Raw genomic sequence first — 22,882 nt, forward strand, 5'->3', positions numbered from 1 at the left:
AGTCGTCCTTGACCCACAATCTAAAGTCACCCTCTCCTCCGACTACCTGGGTTGTCTCCTTCGGTATTTTCACAGTCAGCAGCCATCTCATTTACTTCTTCATTGCTGCTCTTCCCTCGCTGGAACGTAAACTGCCTGTGGCAGGGACTTTTCATTGATCTTCGCAGCAGAAATAACCACAGACAGCCGTGACACATGGCAGGAGCTCGGGAGGCAGATGGGAAATGAATGAATGAATGAATGACGACTGGATGGCTCTAGTGCCCTCCCCCATCCCTCCTGCCCAGTCTCATCCTCGTCTCCCTGGGTAGCTCTCCTCCAGCAGCCACTAATCTGCGGAGGGAGGCCGGTCGTCCCTTGGCAGCATGGTCCTCCTCTCTTCTGACAGAGCTGTCTTCATAGAAAACACATCTGGTCATGTCTTCCATTTGCTTTAAAATACTTGATGGTTTCCTAGGAGTTTGAGGATAAAATCTGGTTATCTGCACATCATGCGAGGACTTTACCTGGCTCCAGCTCGCTCTCTGCACTTCACCTCGCGCACATCCCAACACAGCCAGCTTCCATGTTCAGGCACTCCGGAAGTTCCTTCCGTCCCTGGCATCGTGTGCTTTCCCTTAACCTGGAGCAGGTCACTTCTTCTCCTGGGAGTATTGCTCTCTCCTCAAGGCTAGATTCAAATGCCACCTTCTCCATGAAATCTTCACAAAGCCTGCAGGCAGAGTTCATTTGATTCTAGGCAAATTTGTACATGACTTTGTTATAGCACTTTAACACTTTTGATCTATAATTATTTGTTTTTTCTTTTCTTTTCTTTTCTTTTCTTTTTTTTTTTTTTTTTGAGACAGAGTCTCACTCTGTTGCCCAGGCTAGAGTGAGTGCCGTGGCGTCAGCCTAGCTCACAGCAACCTCAAACTCCTGGGCTCAAGCGATCTTCCTGCCTCAGCCTCTTGAGTAGCTGGGACTACAGGCATGCACCACCACGCCCGGCTAATTTTTTCTCTCTATATATTTTTTAGCTGTCCAAATCATTTCTTTCTGTTTTTAGTAGAGATGGGGTCTCGCTCTTGGTCAGGCTGGTTTCAAACTCCTGACCGTGAGCAATCCTCCCACCTCAGCCTCCCAGAGTGCTAGGATTACAGGCGTGAGCCACGGCGCCCGGCTGTAATTATTTGTTTTTTACATCTGCCTTCCAAATTTAGACTACTTAGCCTCCTAAGACACAAACTACATTAGCTAAAGTGACATTAGCTGCTATAACAGATAACCCTGAAGTCTCAGTAGCTGAACACAACAGAAGTTTATTCTTTACTCACACACATTCCGTACCAGATGTTCCATGGGTGGTCTCCCCCATGGTGACTCGGGGACTCTGGCTCTCATCTCATGCCCCCAACATCTCCACTCTGTGGCTCCCTAAGTCAGGGGAATAAAGCGTGGAGAAGGCATACCGCTTGTCCACAGTGTGGCCCTGGAGTGGCATGCCTCACTGCACTCACGTTCCTGGTGAGCACCATCACACGGCCTCACCTGGACTCAAAGACCTGGGAAATGGAATCACTTCCCAGCAATGACCCAACACGGGGCTCAGGAGGATGAATCTGGTGGAGATCAAACCATCCCTGGCACGGTCCCTCTCTCGTGCTTCTCTGAACCCCAGGACTTGCCACAGTTCTTAGCTCAGAGTGGAAAATAAAACTGCACGTGATTGATTATCATTTCTAAAGTAATCATTTTGGATATTTTTGTTTTAAAAGAGTAGGCAGTGTGAAAAGTGGGCACACTATGTTCTTTTAAAGTAGTTGTTTTATTTTAGATACAAGATGATTCTTTCAATTTTAAGTCCTGTTTTGATGATAAGTTACCTTGTGTATAAGGCCTTTAATGGTAATTTAAATGTATTTCCAAACTGGTTTAATTTTATTGTTGGTGTAAGAATTTTATTTTAAAAGGTATTTCTAAGCCACATTTTGGTTAAATAAGCATGACTAACAGAAAATATAACCTTAATTTCATTTCACTGGACACGTATTTATTGAGCAATTGCTAGGAGCTGCTAAGGTACAAAGAAGAAAAAGATTTGGTCCTTGTCTTTTAAGCACTGATGAATGGAGTCGAATGTGGAAACAGATACACTTCAATAAATACACTAAGTCCTATGATTAGGAGAATGGCAAAATTCTGCAGAAACACGAGCAGTGATGCAGCTCACTTTGGAGGACATTTGAAGTTAGTTTTAAAGGAGAAGTAGGAAGAATCATAATTTTGTTAGACATGATGATGGTGTTGTGAGCATGCTTTTAGCACTACATAATAAAGTGTTATCTATCAGCGCTACATAGTAAAGTGTGGATAAAAATAATGTCTGAGATTTGCTTTTAAATATTTTTTTAAGTACGAAGTAAGGAACATAAGAAAAAATATTGCCCATGAATGATAATTGTTAAAGTTGGGTGATGGGCATGTTGTACTACTATTCTATTCTCTATACTTTTGTGTGTTTGGAAATAGTCCATATTACAAGTTTAGAAAAGAGAGGATGAAAAGTAGGATTTTGCTAGGCCAAAAGAGGGTGAACCTCCCGCAGGTCTGGGAATGTGGAAGGTATCAGGAAGAAGCCGGATGGCTTGGGAGCAGGAGGTGGCTCATTGTGGCTGGAGAGCAGAGCACATGTGGGTGGTGGGAGAGAGAAGGCTGAGGGGGGAGGTTGGGGCCAGGTTGTGAAGGGATTTGCAACGTGGTTGTTGGGGTTCAAACCAAGCAACATCTTACAGCGTAAAAGGCTGTTAGAGACTATTTATTTTACTTTGATCATTTTGTGAGTCAGGAAGTTGAATATCAGACAGCAAATTTTTACTTGGGAAGTTGCCAGTGATCACCTAGAGAAGAAACTGGACTTGCATTCAGTTCTCTTGACCCTAGTTCAGTAATTTTAATTCCCAGTAATAATGACAGAGTCTGGAATATAGGCATCATGTGCCTGAAGCATTTTGTTTGCATCTCTTCATTCCATGTAGCTCAGCTTCAAGAGTGCGGTTCTCATCCTCAAATACTCCAGGACGCTCTTTGCTCAAGGCTGGTTCTCGGGGAGGTGTGTGGCTGACAGAGGCCGGAGGCTGGAACTTGTCCTTCTCACGTCCAGAGTCTGGGACGTCTCTGAGCGAGAAAAGTCACGAAGTGAGGGCTATCTACGGGAAGAGGCGATTATGGTCATCTCAGATTTATTGCTCGTAAGTCATGCTTTTTCTCCACCCATAAAAATACTGTTTCCCTTTCCCGGGACACTAACCTATATTTGTAATTGCTTCTCAAAACAGAATCAGCTCCAAAAGTACTATGTTTATTATTCTGGGGAGCAGTTCTGTATTTGGAAATTTTCATTTTAAATATTAAGTGTTTCATGATGGCATTATAATGTTTCCAGTGAAATTTCATTTCTGTTTCATCCTCTTGTGTTTTGGTAGATTTCCATTTGAGATATTTGGGACATTTGACTCCTAAACAACTACTTCTCAGGATACCTTCTGTTTTTTGAGAAATGATGTAAATTAATACAAATGATTTCTTGCATGCATTAATTTTGAAAGTAGCCCTGCTTATATATAAGTGCTAAAAAAAAAATCCCAAAGTTTATTTCACTTATTTCTGCTTTAGTATCTTTAAGAAATTGTCTCAGAGATATTTTTAAATTTTTACTTTAGGAAATGGCCAATGCTTTCAAGAACAGTAAGTTAATGGGCTTTTGTTCCTCTCCTGCCAATTTATCACCCCTCTCATCCAGCCCTGCTGGTTTATTTAACTGACAGTTACTATAATGTTTGGGAAATTAGAAAGTAAATGAACACCCTATCAGAACCTGGTAATTACAGCTGTCATTACTCATGAGTACATTTAAAATCATTTGTCTCATGCCCACCCAGCGCCCAGCTCTGAGGCCCCGTGCTCACGTTTCCTGCCAGGTCTCCATGTTGTAGAAATAATCATGGTATTAAAACTGCCTTTTGATGGGATAAGAATCCCCAAGAAGCACAGCAATTGCTAAAAAACGAATAAAATGTCACAGAACAAAATGTCAAAACAAAACAGTTTGTGTTTTACTGTTATGTGCCATTTATATTCTTATAATAAAATTTTTGCTCAGGCAAATGAATCCAATCTAACTTGCAATGGGGGATCTTTTCCATCGTCTTTCCCTTCTCCCCCCCGGTCTGGATTCCAGACACTGTGGCCATTTGTGTTGCTAACATTCAACTCCCCCTGCTGTGTTTCAGGGCTGTCTCTCTCTGACCCACGTTAGCACTGGGCAGATGGAGTTCCAGACGCTGCTTCATCAGAACCTTCAGAGCTCCATCCAGAGCCTGGGCTCCGTCCAGGTGCATTTCCCTGGTGACCTTGCCGGGCACAGTCCTGCTGGGGCGGAAACGCCGAGTCCGTGCTACATTAGTCAGCTCATACTCTTCAAGAAGAGCCCATATCCAGGGGGCCGAGCTTCTGGGCAGGTACATGACGGCAGATGACCTGCCACATGGAATTTGCAGTAATTGAGCTTCAGTGACAAAAAGAGAGACAAGGTTGGCACATTTGCACCTGTTTTTCAGCTCTAGGAGAGGGGCCACTTAGAAGATGTTACTCTCTCCATTTCTCTTGGAAGATCAGTTTCTCCGGAAAAATCCTAGCAAAACTAGGTGTCCCTGGTGCCTGGGTCATTGGGCCCATTCAGCATTTCCTGTGGGGCTTTCTAATCCATGGTGAGAGAACAAAAGGCTTGAGTAAGTTAGAGCGTGTGTGTGCAGTGATGATGCAAACACAGAGTATCACTTGAATGAAGCTGGAGAAGGGGCTGCCAAGGACCAGCACTCACCTCTTTTCCTTCCTGCTCACCTGAGAGACACAGCTGCACTGATCTAGCAGGGTGGCCCCTGGCTCCCTGGGAGGTTGGGCAGCAGAGGGGACCAGGGCGATGTTAGGATGGGGCAGTGAGGGAGGATTGCCCCAGCCGCCTGGCAATTTTGTAGGCATCCACCTCACCTTCCACATTCAGATGCCTTGTGAATGAGCCTGGGGTCGCCATGAGTTTGGAAGGGCAGACAGTGAGGATTCTTGGTATTTTCTGCACCTCAGCACCCCCAGCCGGGGCACAAGTTCCTGGCTCATTGGGCACCCAATAAATGTCTGATGACGGAATGGGCAAATTCATGAAGTACATCTTAGTTTGGTTAAAAATGCTCATCTTTTAAAGCATTTACTTTTTTTTAAATAGGGAAATAGAAATGGCTAATCAGCATATGAAAATAATTCAAACTAACAAGCAATAAAGAAATGGAAATTAAAATGATTGTTTTTAACTTACAAAAGTGCAATTACTTAAAAATACTGACAGCTTGTGGAGGTGCAGTGAGTGAACCAAGGTGTCACTTGGTATGACCTTTTGGAAAGTACTTTGTCCCCATATGTCAGGAGTTCAACAACCTCGACCATGTTGTCACACCTGTAGGAATCTACACCAAAGACATGAGAAAAGATTGATTCAAAGCAGTGTATTTTGTCTTATTTATTTAAACAATATTATTTATGATAACCCAAATAGAAATGTACCTAAATGTTCAACATAGGGATACAGTTCATTTATAGCTGATTAAAATTATGTCAATCAGGGAATTTTAGTGACTGGAAGATTTTATGCAAGAAATATAGAGGATGATTATCTGCCCAGTATGTGTGTCCTCAATGCATAGAAAAAGTTTGGTATGCAACATCCGCTGGTGTGATCTCTCTAAGTGATGGGATTATAGGCAAGCTATTCTTCACCCTTCTGTATATCTTTCTATAACTTTCTGATTATCTACAATGAGAAGATTTTTTTTTGTATGAGCTTTCAAAATATAAAACAAAAAATACTTCAAAAAATTTTTAAGTCATTAATTTTAATATGAGTAATACAAATGAAGCATTATCGCCAATTCTGCCATCCTAACTAGTAAAACTGGTTTTATAATATTTTTCTGTGCTATCCTCTGATATCAGGTACTGTAATTTTACATAACTGTAGCAGTAGCACCGCTATACTTTGCTTTCCTGCTTTCCTCACTTAAGTCTGCTGTTTGCTGTTATTGCTCTGAGATGGTCTTTGTTTCCTAAGATTGGTGGAGTCGTTCGCCTCACCCTCTACAACTGCTCCAGCAGAAGGCCCATCAGCAGACAGTGGCTGAGGAAACCCCTGACCCTGGAGTTTGAGGAGGAAGACAACCCAGTAAGGAGAGCCTTTCCCTGCTACCTCTGCTTCATTTAGCCTACGATGGCTGATTTTTAATGCATTTACTTTTCCAAAGGCAAAGTTTGCTTAACTTGGTTTCCTTTTGATGGCAGGATCATAGGAGAAATAAAACGACATTTGTATTGCTTCGGGATAAAGTGAATTTCCATCAGTTCATTGGACTTTCTGAAAACCCGCAGGAATCTCTACAGATAGAAATGGAATTTTCTAAGCCCATCACTAGAGCGTTTCCCATCATGTTGCTAGTAAGGTGTGTTGATGGTGATAGTTACAGTGAGAATGAGATTGGAGCAATAAATATCGTCCTTAAGGATGTTTTGTGAAAAAAATATCAGTGAATTAAATTGTTTTTAAAGCAATAATGAAGCTCATTGTCTAAAGAAATTGTGATATGTTCTGCTGTTAGACAATAAGCTACCTTACTTTGGTTTTTGAGATTGGATTCCTGCCTGTTAGCATTTATTGGAGTGAGAAACATCTGAATTGCTAGTAGTAATAATATGATCTTATTTAGAAATCTAATTCTCTCCAGTATAAGGCTGGGCCAGAATTCTTTTATTTATTTTATTTATTTATTTTCCCAAAAGGAGAAAATGTGTTCAAATCTATGTAGCTAAGGAAACTTGATAAGTCATCTTTCTCATGGATATTGAGTTCATGAGGCTTGGGTGGGCCCCATTTTACAACTAAATTACATAAGAAGGCTAAATAAGTGAATATTGAAAAGATTCTTTGGAATCATACTTTAAAAGTGCTAGTGGAAACTATTAGTTTGCAGAATTTGTGGTAGGTCTGGGTGGGCAAAGTCTTGATCGTTTCTCTTCTTTGAGTCCCATGTATTCTGGCCATCTGACAAAGGTGTTAGCTGTTTGATTGCTCTTGACTGATTAGGTGGGTGTCTCGGCTAGAGCAAGGCTGTGTCTTACGCAGGTGCTGTCCTCACTGCCCTTAGCAAGAGGTTTAGTCTCTGTCATTGGCTGGACTTTCATTCTGCCAAATGAGCTATGCCATTCAATATCTGCAAGTGTCTATTTGCTCAGAGTTTAAATTTTAACTCCATTCTTTTAATCATACACCAAAAAGGTAAACCGCTTCTGATAAATTTCTTAGCCAACTACTTTGTGCTTACTGTCCTTTATCTGCTAACAGGTTATGTAAAGAGTTAATACAAACATGCAAATGTATACACCTGCCGTGGGGTCCCTAACCGTGTGGAGTTACTACTCTTTATTTCATTCCTACAGATGGTGATGGTCATTCTTATTCTTGTTTTTACTGAAGTTTTTATTTTTTAATGAAATGAGGGGTGAAAGTATTATATAGAAGTTTTCATTAAAAGACCAAGTGGTGCCTCGGAATATGCATATTGACTCCTTTTAGCCCAGGCTACCTCCTTGCAGTGAAATAGATGTTTTGCACAAATTGACTAAAGTCTTGAGAGAGGTTTAACTAAAATCTTTGAGAGAAAGAAAAAAGAGACATTATTACTTTGTTTTTATACCCTAGATTCTCTGAGAAACCTACTCCCTCTGATTTTCTTGTGAAACAGATCTACTTCTGGGATGAGCAAATTGTGCAAATGTATATACCTGCTGTTTCATGGAAAGGTCAGTGGCCCCGATATCTTACTTTTCAATTCTGTTTATGTGAGGAAAACATCCCCTATAACATATGTATGCATAGCGGTGTTTTTCTTCATTCATGGTGCGAACATCAAAATCATTTCTATGCCTGCTTGTGTACAAACTATTCCACAGTAGTTATCACACTAGGAAACCACTCCACAGGGAATTGCAGTCCTTGTTCCGCAGTGTGCTGGGGACAAGCATGCTGGGCGTGGGCCTGTATACATGTATACGTGTCTCCCAACCCCGTCTCCTGCTTCCCAGGGCTCTGCCTTTGCTCGCACTGTCCTCTGTGCCTGTAGCACCCCCCCATTTCTTCCCTCAAACCAGCCTCTGCTGAGCCTCCCTGACCCAGGAGTTAGGTCAGGACTTTCAAGGCGTCTCTTTATTTCATGTATGAGCAGAGAGAACATGACCCCTTAGATGCAGTGGCAGAGTAGAGTGTCGGCCAGGAGTTGCAGAGTTAGGTTTGGGGCTCCCCCCCTCACGACACTCTGCCCCGGTAGCTTAGGCTTCCAAGCCTCAGGGACCTCCTCTCAAAAGCAAGAAACTGAAACTCAATGTACTAAAGTGACCCACACGGGACTAATCAGACACCCGACTTACGCCGATTTCTAGCAAACTGTGGCCATTGAAAGTAAGAGTTGGCTTCCGACTATCAGGTGAATGGGCCAGACCCATCAGCTCTACATTTTTCCCTAGGGTATAATTATTTTCTTCTGAGAACCAGTCACTGTTTGTTTCTTTTAAAAATGGGTCAAACTGTATTGCTAACCAAATACAAATTCTCAATGACAATTTTTAAAATGTTGTATTTAATATTTCTTTTCCATAACTTTTATTATAATTTCAAGTTGGCAGAAAAGTAGAAAAATATAACAAACACCTGTATCCATTTCATCGAGATTCACCATTTGTTGGCATTTTTGCCACATATGTTATCTGCATTTGTGTGCGTGTACATGTGTGTATGGGGGGCTTTTGTGGGAGGGGAATGAGCCATTGGAGAGAAAGGTTCAGACCCCGTGACACTCCACCCCTAAATACTTCGACATACATCTCATAAAAATAAGGGCATTCTCCTAAGGAACTCAGTACTATTAAAACGAAAAAGAATCAACATTAATTCAAGAATATCTACTCTTCAGTCCATATTTAAATCTTTGAAATCTCCCCAAATGCCTTTTATAAGTCTTTGTATATTTTTTGTGAATTTAAAAATTTTATTTATTTTTCTTTTTTATTATTTATTTCAAAATATTAGGGGGGTACAAATGTTGTTACCTGGATACCTTGCATAATGCTTAAGTTGGGGCTTTTTGTGTACCCATCACCAGAATAGTGTTCATTGTGCCCAATGGGTAAGTTTTTACCATTCACCCCCTCCCATCCTCTTCACTTCTTGGTTTCCAGTGTCCTTTACATCTCTTTGTGCCTGTGTGTGCCTATCGTTCAGCTCCCAATTATTAAAGAGTACATGCAGTGTTTGTTTTTCCATTCCTGAGATACCTCACTTAGGATAACAATCTCCAGTTCCACCCAAATTGCTGCAAAGGACATCATTTCATTCCTTTTTATGGCTGAGTACTCCGTGGTGTATAAATGCCACATTTTCTTTATTCACTTATGAGTTGATGGGCACTTAGGTTGATTCTGCATTTTTGCAATTGTGAATTGTACTGCAATAAACATTCAAGTGCAGGTGTCTTTTTGATAAAATGACTTCTTTTCCTTTGGGTAGATACCTAGTAGTGGAATTGTTGGGTCAAATGGTAGGTATACCTTTAGTTATTTGAGGCATCTCTATACTGCTTTCCATAGAAGTTGTACTAATTTGCAGTCCCACCTACAGTGTATAAATGTTCCTTTCTCTCCGCATCACAGCCAGCATTTTTCACTTTTTAATAATGACCATCTGACAGGGGTAAGGTGGTATTCCACTGTGGTTTTAATTTGCATTTCCCTGATGATTAGTGATGTTGAGCTTTTTTTGTATGTTTGTTGGCCATTTGTCTGTCCTATTTGGAAAAGCTTCTGTTTATGTCTTTTGCCCACTTTTTAATGTTTTTTTTTTTCTTGCTGATTTGAGTTCTTTGTAGATTCTGGATATTAGCCCTTTGTCAGATATATAGTTTGCAAATATTTTCTCCCATTCTATAGGTGGTCTGTTTACTCTGTTGATTATTTCCTTTGCTGTGCAGAAGCTTTTTAATGTAAATAAGTCCCATTTATTTATTTTTGTTATTGCCATATTTGCCTTTGGGGTCTTAGTCATAAATTCTTTGCCTAGGCCAATATCTAGAAGAGTTTTTCCTACATTCTCTTCTAGAATTCTTATGGTATCATGCCTTATATTTAAGTCTTTTATTCATTTTGAATTAAGTTTTGTATATAATGAGAGACAAGGGTCCTGTTTCATTCTTCTGCATGTGGCTGTCCAGTTTTTCCAGCACTACTTATTGCATAAATAATACCTTTCCCTAGGGTATGTTGTTGTCTGCTTTGTCAAAGATCAGTTGATTGAAGGTAGATGGTTTTATTCCTGAGTTTTCTATTCTGTTCCAATAAAGATGCTGTTTTGTTTACTATAGCTTTGTAGTATAATTTGAAGTCAGGTAATGTGATGCTTCTAAATTTTTTCTTTTTGCTTAAGATTGCTTTGGCTAGTCTGACTTTTTTTTGGGGGGGGTGGGTTCCAAATGAAGTGTAGAATTATTTTTTCTAGATCTATGAAATATGATGTTGGTGTTTTGATGGGATTGCATTGTAAATCATTTTGGGTAGTATGGACATTTTAACAATGTTGAGTCTACCAATCTATGAGCATGGTATGTTTTTTCCATTCAGCTATGATTTCTTTCATCAGTATTTTATAGTTCTTATAGAGATCTTTCATTTCCTTGGTTAAGTATACTCCTGGTTAAGTATACTTCCTGGTTAAAACTACTCCTTATTTTCTTTGTAGCTATTGTAAATGGTATTGAGTCCTTGATATGACTCTCGACTGTTATTAGTATATAGAAATGCTACTGATTTGTGTACATTGATTTTGTAACCTGAGACTTTGCTGAATTTATTTATCAATTCTAGGAGTCTTTTAGTGAAATCTTTAGGGTTTTCTATATATAAGATCATACTATCAGTGAACAGGGATAGTTTGACCTCTTCTTTCCCGATTTGGATACCCTTTATTTTTTGCTGTTGCCTGACTGCTCTGGCTAGCAATTCTGGCTCTTAGGGTGAATGCTTTCAACTTTTCCCCACTCGAGATGATGTTAGCTGTGTCATAAATGGATTTTATTATTTTGAGGTATGTCCCTTCTATGCCTTTTTTGTTGAGGGTTTTTATAATGAAGAGGTGCTAAATTTTATCAAATGCTTCTTCTACATCTATTGAGATGATCGTGTGGTCTTTGTTTTTAATTTTGTTTATGTGGTGAATCACATTTATTGATTTGCATATGTTAAACCATCCTTGCATTCCTGGGATGAAACCCACTTCATCACGGTGAATTATCTTTTTGATGTGCTGTTGAATTTTGATTTGCTTATATTTTGTTGACGATTTTTGCATTTATGTTCATAAGAGTTATGGGTCTGTAGTTTTCTTTTTTTATTGTGTCCTTTCCTGGCTTTGGTATCAAGGTGATATTGGCTTCATAGAATGATTTAGGGAAGATTCCCTCCTTCTTGATGTTAGGAATAACCTCTCTAGAATAGGTACCAGTTCTTCTTTGTAGATCTGGTAAAATTAGGCTGTGAATCCGTCTGATCCAGGATTTTTTGTTGGTAGATTTTTTTATTACTGATTCGATCTCGCTGCTCATTATTGGTCTGTTCAGGATTTCTATTTCTTGATTTTAAAGCTCTTTATATGTTAGGACTATTTTTAAAATAGTAATTTATCAATTTTTTGTATGACTTTTAGATTTAGAGCCATAGTTAGAAATTCATTTCTTACATCTGGTTGTAAAAGAAGTCATTCATGTGTTCTTTTAGTACTTGCACAGTTTTGTTTTGTTTTTCCTTTTACATTTAGTTATCTGATTGGTTGGTATTTATTATTGCATATGGCATGAGGTATATCTCATTCCATGTTTTTATTATACAAACAGCTAATATATAATTGTCCCAACACCATTTGTTTAAAAAATCTTAAGGGCAAATTTTAAGTAACTGATGTTAAACACTTTTGCTTCTAAACATAAAAATTTTCCAACAAGGATATGCTAAAATTACTTGGCTCATTTTGTTGCCCTTTCCAAGGTGGGTTCAGACTCAGGGTATGCTGAAATTTGGCAGACTGACTGAGGAGCTGGGGAGAAGCAGGAAGTGGGGTTGGACAGCACCTGGAGAACCTGACCCAACACTCCTCCATCCCTATGAAGGCCATGGGGTGACCTGTTCAGGGTGTTGGGAGGACTTAAAAAACAGGGGCCCTAGAAACACAGTTTTCCTTCCCAATTCTCTGCCATTTCCAAATGAAAATCTGCAGCTGATAGCTTTGACTGGGTGAAGTATTTAATTGACAATTTAAATGCTCCAGGGATAGGAAATGGCCAGGATTTGATCCATTTTTCAATTCTTGTCCATCTCCTACTCCTTGTCCCCACATGCCTATTACTCTGTCTGTGTTTGGAATGCAGTATGCCTTTCTGCAAACTGCAAGTAGCATTTTTAATTTATTTTTTCTCTTTTTAGGTGCCAACATAGGCTATTTATCCTTATTAGATGCTGACTATGACAGAAAAGCTCCAAACAAATATTTAGCAAAGGCAGTGAACTATACAGTACGTTTCCAGTGGATCCGATGCCTGTTTTGGGATAAGAGAGAATGGAAGTCTGGAAGTTTCTCCCCACAACCAGGAACTTCTCCTGAAAAAGTTAACTGCAGGTATAGATACACTGTTGAGAAAGAATCTGGGATTTTAGTAAGTGACTACATTTTGTTTTGCATGTGGCCCGGCCTGGAGCCTTTCCTGAATCTTGTCCCCCCAAAGCCGAGGCACTCCAGCCTATGCCTTTTGTGGCCATGGTCCTCCCACTCTGGGTGGCTCCAGAGGAGCAGGAGCTGGTTTGTAGATTGCCCCTATGCCCATCCCCATGGTGACTGGCATGTAGTAGGTGTTCAGTAAATGTCTGTTGAAGAAATGAGTCAATAGGTGAGTGATAGATGACTATCCATCAGTTCTGTTATTGTAAAGGTGCTGACCTCCTTTGAGTGTGTAGGCAGGCAGGGCCCTCTGCTCTCCGCATTGTCCCCTGAGGCCCTGCCAGCCCCTCATCTGCAGAGGTGCACTGCCCTCCCCCCCACCAGTTGTGAAGGTGACCTTTCTGAGGCAAGCAAAATCTCCACACGGACACGAGCAGCCGTCTCAGGAATTTCTGGGAATATGAGTCATGTCATTAAATTAGAAATTCTTTATCATCTAGCTGGAAAACTAACAATTCTATGAGAGGCTCAGTTCATTCATTTTTGTTGTCCTTATCTTTTCATTAGGATAGAGATCAGCTATTATTAGGCATATTTAGAAATGTAAATAGTCATTTCCTTCTTAAGAGCAATTAAGCCATAAGAAACTGTATTTTGTCCTTGGCTTCCAGGAGGCAAATATGTCCAGATCATACCATGTCAGTGCAATTCATATTAATAGCTATTTATTGCTTTTCTTATGCTATACTCTTAAATTTATATGAAGCCTTAGCTAGGAACATTTGAACTTACTGGCAATGTCCCAATATTGTGCTTCAATATTAAGTTATTGATAAATGCATTAACATTCATTCTCTATTACATACCACTCTGCTAGGCACTTTTCTATGAGCCAGGGGTACAAAAAAGAATAACATATGTGACCCGCTCACAAGATAATGAGGGTGAGATAGGTTTTAGTTAAAAAGAAAAAATAGTGTTTATAGTGATTATCAGGGTAGGAGTTACCAGTGATGGGGTTTGTAATGCCAGGAACTGACACTTAGGCAAAGGCTTACAGAGTTTGACTAGTTGTTGGGGTCGGTCCACAGCTAGGCTGTGATTGGGACCCGCGTGTCTCAGGCTGCAGCTGCACTTGGAGGGGCTGTCCTGGAGTCTGCAACACGCTCCGACACCCGGCATCTCCGGACAGTCTTTGAGGGAGCTGCGTGCTCCAACATTCAGACAGGAGGACGTCTGGCACATCAGAAGGGTCCCTTGTGTCGAAGTAGGTTTTAGATGAATACTTTAAACTGAGTCTAAATCATCAAGGTATAATTATTGTAACTTGTCTTCCTTTTAGTACCTCTTTTAACCAGTGTCCATCACACTGTAACAGCTTGGTGTCCTAATGAGCATTTCCCCCGTAGCTATGACCGCCTCGCCACGGCATTCTCTGTCCTACGAAGAAGGCCAAATGCCAGTTTTGAAGTGAGTGACATTTCCAAGTTACAGAGGTAAGTTCTATTTTCTAAATCAAGACTTAATAGACTTTATTTTATTTGTTTTACTGTCCACTCAGAATGCCCATATATTGTTCAGTGGATGCTTGAAATCCGTTTTACTTACTATCATTTTGTTTTTTGAAATATGGATATTAGTAAATGTCTTAATTATTATATAGTTGGATATTGTATTCAACTGTCTGTCTATACTCACTGACAAGAGATTTCTAATACAGGAAAGTCAGCATAGTTTTCTACTTTTAAGTTTGGCTTTAGTTCAGTGTGAATTTGGTCAGTTATTATTGGTTGGGTTAATGTCTACAGTGAAGATACTGCCTGACTTACCTGTCCTGGGTTATGCTTATTCTTATAGGCTAATTATCAATAGCTCCCGCTTTCTCTCTCAGAAGTGCCCCATTTTAGATAATAAATTTTATCTACCCTATTTTCATAGCCGCTGTCTTACGTGGAATGACTATATTTAGATTCGGAAATATGAGTAAATCGAGTGTTAGCTCATGTGGGCAGGAACCTTCTCTGTCTTCTTCATCAGTGTCCATCTACATTGAATATAACACTTGACTCATAGCAGGGACTTAGTAAATATTTGTTGAATGAATATCTAAGGCAAAGTCTGCATTTTCTGGGGTATTAAATATTAATTTTTTCCATTATATTCATGTAATATAAAACTCTGCCTTACTTTATCATTTAATCAATAACGTTACTTTCTAGACTAGTTGGCATGTCAGATAATTAGTAAATATGATGTTAATTACTAATGCAACAGATGCAGGGCCCAGAGAAGGTCACCAGCCATCCAGTGATCAGGGCTTGGAGGACAGTGGCCTCAACCGTGGTTTCTGCAGCATTGGTACCACTGGTGTGGGGGAATATCATGGGGGAGCATCCCTGGGGAAGTCCAGAGACAACATCTGAAGTCACACGGGGGCAGTGGTGTCTGGGACTGCTGGCCAGGATCTGAGAGCTTCCAGGGAGCAGTCCGGGAGTGAGAAGAAGGAGAGGCTGGGGCTGGGTGTCTGTGAGCGCCCTGCTGAGCTGGTGGGGTGGAGCTCTGAATGGGCTCCATCCTGGTGGGGAAGGAGAGTGCCAGGCAAGACACCACGAGCAGAGCCCACCCTCAGATGGGGTCACAGAGCACTGTGGCAGGGACAGGGAGGGCGACATCCCCACGCAGCATAGGCTCCAATGCCTGCCCTCTGAGATCCCATCAAAGGTCTGCAAGACGAGTCCAGGCAGAACCCCGTGTTAGGCCAGAGTCCCAGCACAAGCGATTGGATGTGAACGTCCTCTTGTGCGTCTGTTGGGGTTCATCGCTGTCTCCTGGCGCCAGGACTGGTGTGTGGGAACAGGTGAGTGGAGCCTGCAGGTAGAGAATCAGCAGCACCACCCACAGGCGCAGGTGGGAAGCAGAGGGGTCCCCAAAACATCCTCAGCACCTCCTAGCCTTGTTCTGCTAGGAGAGGGAGGCAGGGACATTGTGGCACTTGCATGTTTGGAGCATTTTACATACATTGTATTGCTCAGTCTGTGTCATAGCAGTGAGAGCAACGTTCTCATCCATATTTCAGAGTGACAGTCCTCAGGTCCGGCACAGCACGGCTCCCTGGCACGGAGGCCATGCTGGAGGGGAGCCGGTCACTGGACCTCAGGGTGTCTCTGTGGCGTCAGAAGCCCTCTCGACTCAGCAGCTAGTGTGTTTGAAAACATCCCAGTGGAGACCAGCAGGCTGTGTGTGTGTGTGTGTGTGTGTGTGTGCGCTTTTGTGTGTGTGGGGGTGGGGGGAATCAGTTTTTTCTAAAATGTCTATTTCCTTGAATAATTCTGCTTATATCTTTCTTTTTGTTTACAGTCTCACAGAAAACCTCCTTCCCAGCATTTTTATTGTGGTTTTTATGATTCTTTATGGATTTTTGATTGCTAAAACCAGACAAATAGATAGTTATGAAATGAAGAAAATGGGGTACATCTTTCTGCAAGAAGAGCCCCTGCCCGGCCACGAGCTGTACGCGGTCGTCATCGACACTGGCTTCCGGGCCCCAGCCAGGCTCACCTCAAAGGTAACTCAGGCATCCTGTGGGCACTCTGGTGGCATCTCAAAGGTGTCGCAGGCATAAGGGTGGCACCAGAAGCAACAGTGTGATGATTCGTCTGTCCTGTCACCTGTCTTATTCCTGGAGCGAGGCTCACCTGCCCTTCTCGCTGCCCTCCCATGACCTGGGCATCTGTCAGGGCAGGAAGTGGGACCCCTTCACCTTCTGCAGCTACCACCTCAGATCCCTTCTCCTGGTTCTGTCTTCACTGTGGATAGAGGCCCGGAGATTTGTTCTGTCTCTGAGTGGATCTCTGAGAGGCTGAGGACCGAGCTGTGCTCGTCTGAGTTAATGTGAATCCAGTACCCGCTACCCAGAGGTAGATCTAGGGCAGAAAGGGCGAGAAGGGTCAAGACCAACTCTGGGGACAGGTGGGACATGGCTGAGTGGGGGTTTGGGGCCAAAGCCAGTATTCCCAGAGGAGCTGATGGAGGGCGAAGGGGAGCAGCGGGTGTAAAGTGCGGTGGGAGGAGAAGGAAGGGATGGTACGTGAGCCCGGGGGGGCCCCTGTGCTGAGGGCAGGTTGTGGGAGCCAGGTCTGCGGGGACACGGAGAGGGGACCCAGGCAGAGCCGTGTGTAAGCGGGGTGCGCCCACGCAGGTCCTGCAGGGGAGGCTGGCTGAGAGGGGTAGCTTCCCTCTGCACGTGGAGTTCACTCTCCTGTTTCCTGAGGGAGCCGAGACTGCTCTGTGGGGTCCACAGTACTGGGGGTGTGGAGAAGGAGGTGGGGGCGAGGGGGAGTTCTCTCGGGGGCGAGTGAGATGGGGGTCACTGTGTAATAGGAGAGTTGGGGGCACAGCACAGTTTTTAAAGCTTTATGGTCTCAGTGACTATAAGCTCTTAGTCTATCAACTATGTATTTTATATAGTCTACCAAATATATAGAGAGAGAGATATAAATTCACAAACAATGCATGCCATACAGAAGGAAATGCTTTTAACCAACACGTAATATCTACCCACAGCACTCCTAATGTTCAATGGTGAAGCTTTAGATGATTTCTAAGATATGTCTGCCATTATCACTCCTGTTTGTCATTGTGCTGGAAACTCTGGTGAAGACAAAAAAGCAAGAAATAAAACAAGAATATAAGGTTTGGAAAGGGAGAAAAAGATGGTTCTCTGCACGTGATGTGGTTGTCTACAAAGCAAATGCAAAAGAATCTTCAGTTGAATAATTAGAATTCATAAGAAAGTTTAATAAACTTGCTGGATTCATGATTGAGAAAAAATCAGCAAAATGAACTCTATAAAACAGCAATAACTATTTACAACATGTAATTGAAAACAAGAGCCTCTTCATCACAGTCACAGAGTGGTGGCATGTCTAGAAGTTAGTTCACCAAACACCATTTAGAAATTACTCAAAGAAAATACATACTTTGAGGCTGGGTGTGGCTCATGCCTATAATCCCCGCAGTTTGGGAGGATAAGGTAGGAGTATCCCTTGAGCCTAGGAGTTCAAGACCAGCCTGGGAAACACGGCAAGACCCCATCTCTACAAAAAAGAAAAAAAAAAAAACCAAGAAATAATTATGGTTCTTAAATGACAGCTTGAGAAATTACACTACATCAGAATTGTAAAATTCCATGTCACAAAAGACACCCGTGAGGAGTGACAAGCCCAGCCTGACTGGCACGTTCCTCCCCAGGGTGCTCGTGCACCCACCGCTGCCTGGCTCCCCACCAGTGTCCAGGCGTCCCCAAGCTGGAGGGAGGAAGATGATGCAGGCACTGTTGTGTTCTCCTGCCTCCCGAGGAGACAAATGCCCTCAAGGTCCCAGTTGGGATCTGGCTTTTCTGGATCAACTATGTGGAAAACTAGCCAACCCCATGAGGCTCCACTCCTGGGGCCTCCTCTGGGTCTCTCCAGGGAAGCTGGGGCTTTGGAGGGGCTGTGCAGGCCACGGCGTGCACCCCTCGCCCCAGGGCCAGCGTGTAGCAAGCCGCTGCTGGTTTTGCGGAAGGATGGGAGGCTGGGAGAAAGTGTAAGGAAGCCCCTGCCCGGCATTGCCTGTGTCTTCTGTGAAACATCCCGTGCTTTCGTTTTAAGGTCTACATTGTTTTATGTGGTGAAAACGGACTCTCAGAAACCAAAGAACTCTACTGTCCGGAGAAGCCCCTGTTTGAAAGGAATTCCAGACACACCTTTATCCTGAGGTATTCTCAAATATTCCAGCTGCACTATGTGGGAAGGAGAGGCCAGTCAGGACTGGTGTAGGCTCGTCACAAATCCAAGAAAGTAGAATACATAGCATGGGTCTCTAATAGGGAGCATCAAGTTACGTACAACTTTATGAAGTGTTTTTACCGTTTGTTATTTGGAGTAGATGAAGCAGTGTGTTTGTGTGAGGGGAGGAGGGAAGGAGGAAAGATACTGATTTTGCGTGTTAGTAAAGTTCCTAATCACAGTGTTTTCTATGTCACTAAACCTGCTTCAATTAATTAGGTTCACCCCAAATTTGGAAGAGCAGGACACATGATGTCACATGGATGGTAGGGACAGAGGAAGGAAATGATTTATCAAGATAGGGGGCAAGCACCTGAGGTTTTAGAACATATGAAAGTACTGAACTAAATTATTTTTTCTCCTGAAAATTTCATTTATAATATTTATTGGAGTATTATATCTGTATTAGGAGATAAAAGGTTAACTTCAGACTAACCCACGCCAGACACAGATACATGAGCAAGATTTGAGTGACTGTTTAGGGACACTAACGGATACTGAAGACCCGTCTGCACTGTCACTGCTCAGTGGGGTCCCTGCCCACTGACCGAGTTCCAGGGGGCATCACGTGTCACTGTCTATGTCAGTTATCTGTTGACATGTCCCATCTGCCTCTCATGACCATCAGTGACGTGAGGGCGGGCACCAGTGCTGGCACGTGCCAGGACCGTGCCGTCCACACGTCCGGCTGATGCGGCGCTGGTGTGTGTGTCCCCAGTGCTCCCCACCAGCTGGGCCCGCTGCGGAAGATCCGCCTCTGGCACGACAGCCGTGGGCCTTGCCCGGACTGGTTCCTCAGCCACGTGATAGTGAAGGCGCTGCGCACAGGACAGGCCTGGTTCTTCCCTGCCCAGTGCTGGCTGGCAGCGGGCCGGCACCACGGCCGCGTGGAGCGGGAGCTCACCTGTCTGCAAGGGGGACTCGGCTTCCGGAAGGTGGGTCCGTCCAGGCCGACGCCAGAACATGGCACCTGGCTCTGCCTCTCTGACTGCAGTTATTTCTTTAAACTCATCTTATGTTAATTGTAGTAACTCTTTTCTTAGTTAATTTGCAAGATGTTTATATCTTAAATGATGCATTAAGTGGCCATCCAAGCATCCATTAATTACCTTTGCCATTTATTAACTATTGCAATATTGCTTTTCTTCATTTGATTGTAACTGTAATAATGTTTCTGGAATTTCTGGTTGCTAGTGGTCTGCGGTGTCCAGAAGGCCTCTAATTAAAGACTTTTCAGTGCCCCATGTATATCCTGAACAACCTAGATAGCTATCGACAGAATAATCCGGATGCGGTCAGGGCCCAGATGGCAGGACATGGTGAAAATGACAACATCATCAATAATCTCACAAACCAACTATGAAAGTTTGAATTTTGGGTGTTCTTTTCCAGCTTTTTCTATATACAAACATATTTTGTACACTTGCAATAATAATGTGTATTTTGCACTTTCTAATTCAACATTTTAGAGGAGATCTCTTCATGAATTTTCTTTATTTTTTTTTTTTTTTCATGAATTTTCTTTAAAATGATTTAAGGGCCATATAATGGTCCACTGTACACTATTCTCAGCTTAAGCATCCACCTGTGGGCCATTTACGATTTTGTTTTGTTTATTATGGCAGTAGAAATGTAGGAAACACCTTCATGCATGGCTGTGTTTCTGGTGAGTAGGTCCCGAGGCCGGGTCTCACACAGCCGTGAGCGCGCAGTGCCCACCACCCCACTCTCGCTAGGTCTTGCCGGGCCACCGGGCTCTTTCCAACCCGTCCCCTTGCCGCCTGCTGGGGCGAGGGGCCAGGCTCACGGCCTTGGCATTTTTAGGCCTGACATTGCTAAGCTGGTAGGAAACATGATTGCAGTGAGGTGGAAATGAGTTTCGATCAGCCACGCATATGGAAGTTCTTCAACACCTAAAGTGAAGGCCGGATTCCACAGGGACCGTCCCTTGGACAGTTGTTTCCATGCGAGTGACCGGTTAGCTGACCACGATAAACAATGGGGGACATGCATCGTTTGCTCTCCAGCTATTCTGCTTGAGAACTTTTCGTGAGAAACCTATACCTGCTAATTTTGTCATATTTAAGCATGTGCAGCTGTGTCCTATGAATTAAGGGTCACTTGTTGGCCAGTCCTTTTATGTAGAAAAAACATATTCTTCTGTTAAAACTGGTTGGCTGGCATTGGCTAATGTATTCTACACATACTCCATAATGCCGGTCCTAGGTATAATTCCATTTTTTCTAAAACAGTGTTGAGCACCAAGCATTATTTACATTGACTTGAAACTTAAAATCTGGTGCCATGTACTCTTAAGCATCATCTGCCGTGTGGCGGACACTGTGCGGGCTGCTGGGAAAAGAGGTGGACAGGACACAGTCCCCCCTTGGTGCACTCACAGCCCAGTTAAAATTAACTGTGCTGCCTGGAAAGTGCTGAGAGTAGAGGGGTTTTAAAAAGTCCGTAAGAAACACGAAGGAGAGAGGTGATCTAGAGGGGTGGCCTCTTGAGCGGGGGTGTGAGAACACTGGAGAGCCAGACAAGTGAAGCCAAGGAAAGATTTGTGCCAAAGCTCAAGAGGCTCCCGCAGAAGGTCGGGGTGGGCCGGAGTCCAGTGTGGTGGGAGCTTGGCCGGGCTGAGGGGCTGTAGGGGTAGCGGGAAGGAGGAGCCAGCAGCCACGGGCCTGTACCCACACCCCACCTAGCATCCTCTAACAAGCCAGGAAAGTGTGGGGCTCTGCCCAGAAGATTACTGGTGATAATGAGGATTTTGCCCTGTTCACGTAAATGCCCCAAGTCAGAGAGCACTTCTGTTACTGGTTTCTGTTTCAGCTTTTCTACTGCAAGTTCACGGAGTACCTGGAGGATTTCCATGTCTGGCTGTCTGTGTACAGCCGGCCCTCCTCCAGCAGATACCTGCACACGCCGCGCCTCGCCGTGTCCTTCTCCCTGCTGTGTGTCTACGCGTGTCTGGCCGCGCTGGTCACGGCTGGAGGACCAGAGCAGGTGGGAGCTTCACTTCCTTACAGTGGCTTCCAGACCCCAGACCGACAGTGTGGCCCTCCTTGACTAAGGAATTAACTGGGCTGTCTTATGAGAATGTCCTAATTTTTTTTTTTAAGGTTGGCAGTTCATTCAGATTTTAAACAAACCCTCTGGCCATCAGAGAGCAGTTCTGATGGGCCCATTTGCCCTTGGGGTGCCAGTTTGGACTAGCAACGCTGGTCTGATTGTTCCTCATGGGATGTAGAGAATTAATTGTGAGTCACTACCAGCAGTTAAAATGGAGATGCTGCCTTCCCTGGGGAAATCACAGCACGGCTTTGGGGTGAGGGAACACGGACTTGTTTCTCAGGACAGCCTCATGGCCATTTATGGTCCCGGCTGGGTTCACATGGCCCGGACGAGGCTGGGGAAGGTGGTGACAGGTCTGTCTCAGGGGTGGGGTCTGTGAGCCGCCCACAGGACAGCAGGGCGGAGTGGCTCCCTGCACAGCACCAGGTGTCAAAGAGGTCTGATAACAGGGGCTGGCAGAAATTTTTTAAAAAGAATAACATGTTCATAAAATTTGTAATAAGATGATAAAGAAATATCAGATAGCAAGGAGGGAACGGCTCTGTCCACCTGGGAAAAGATCGGGGCTGCAGTCAGCAAACCTGGGTTGGCCTCTCCTCTGAGGTTGACAAGTTGTCTGATCTGGGGCCCCTGACCGCCCATCCTGCCTGCTGGAGCATGGGGGATGTGGGCGCCTTGTTGGATCGCACAGAGCCTGCGTCAGTGGAGCACGTGCCTGGTGTAAAGCAGGCGCCAGCAAACGTTCGGTCAACCCGAAGGGATTTGTCTGTGAGGGAAACAAAATGATTTCTTGTGATTTTTTTTTTAACTCCTGGAATAGAAGGGCAAAGATTCATGAAGAGAGTACTTTCGGTTAAATATAATGTGTATATTCATGTTAAATATATTTGTAATTACAAAATGTGCATTTTAAGTTGGAGTCTGTTTGGGTTAAAGTAACGGCTGCTGTTGGATTCTGCAGCTCCTGCTGGCCACTCGCCCCACTGGCGGGGCTCCCGGACCCTTCCGGGTGGGTCTCCTGTGTGCCCTCCTGGCCTCGCCGGGGGCCCAGCTCTTGTCGCTGCTCTTCAGGCTCAGCAAGGTACCCACGGCCTGTCTGCCTGGTCGCGTTCTCCTGAGCAGCCCCGTCACTGCTGGGATGTGCCCC

The 22,882-nt window shown here is 43.5% G+C and overlaps 1 protein-coding gene across 1 annotated transcript in view; it reads left to right on the top strand.

The window, feature by feature from the left end:
- The window catches only part of PKD1L1 (polycystin 1 like 1, transient receptor potential channel interacting), a 133,938-nt gene that overhangs the window by 60,222 nt on the left and 50,834 nt on the right, over window positions 1-22,882 (top strand). Inside the window, exons 24-35 of the mRNA XM_069461631.1 lie at window positions 3,018-3,230; window positions 4,272-4,499; window positions 6,140-6,250; window positions 6,367-6,524; window positions 7,781-7,881; window positions 12,601-12,793; window positions 14,242-14,328; window positions 16,190-16,397; window positions 18,484-18,590; window positions 19,379-19,595; window positions 21,493-21,666; window positions 22,697-22,816. Of these exons, the coding sequence (XP_069317732.1) occupies window positions 3,018-3,230; window positions 4,272-4,499; window positions 6,140-6,250; window positions 6,367-6,524; window positions 7,781-7,881; window positions 12,601-12,793; window positions 14,242-14,328; window positions 16,190-16,397; window positions 18,484-18,590; window positions 19,379-19,595; window positions 21,493-21,666; window positions 22,697-22,816 (1,917 nt within the window). The remainder of the gene's footprint in view (window positions 1-3,017; window positions 3,231-4,271; window positions 4,500-6,139; window positions 6,251-6,366; window positions 6,525-7,780; window positions 7,882-12,600; window positions 12,794-14,241; window positions 14,329-16,189; window positions 16,398-18,483; window positions 18,591-19,378; window positions 19,596-21,492; window positions 21,667-22,696; window positions 22,817-22,882) is intronic.

The sequence above is a fragment of the Eulemur rufifrons genome, chromosome 29, assembly GCF_041146395.1.
Source record: "Eulemur rufifrons isolate Redbay chromosome 29, OSU_ERuf_1, whole genome shotgun sequence".
Taxonomy (NCBI): domain Eukaryota; kingdom Metazoa; phylum Chordata; class Mammalia; order Primates; family Lemuridae; genus Eulemur; species Eulemur rufifrons.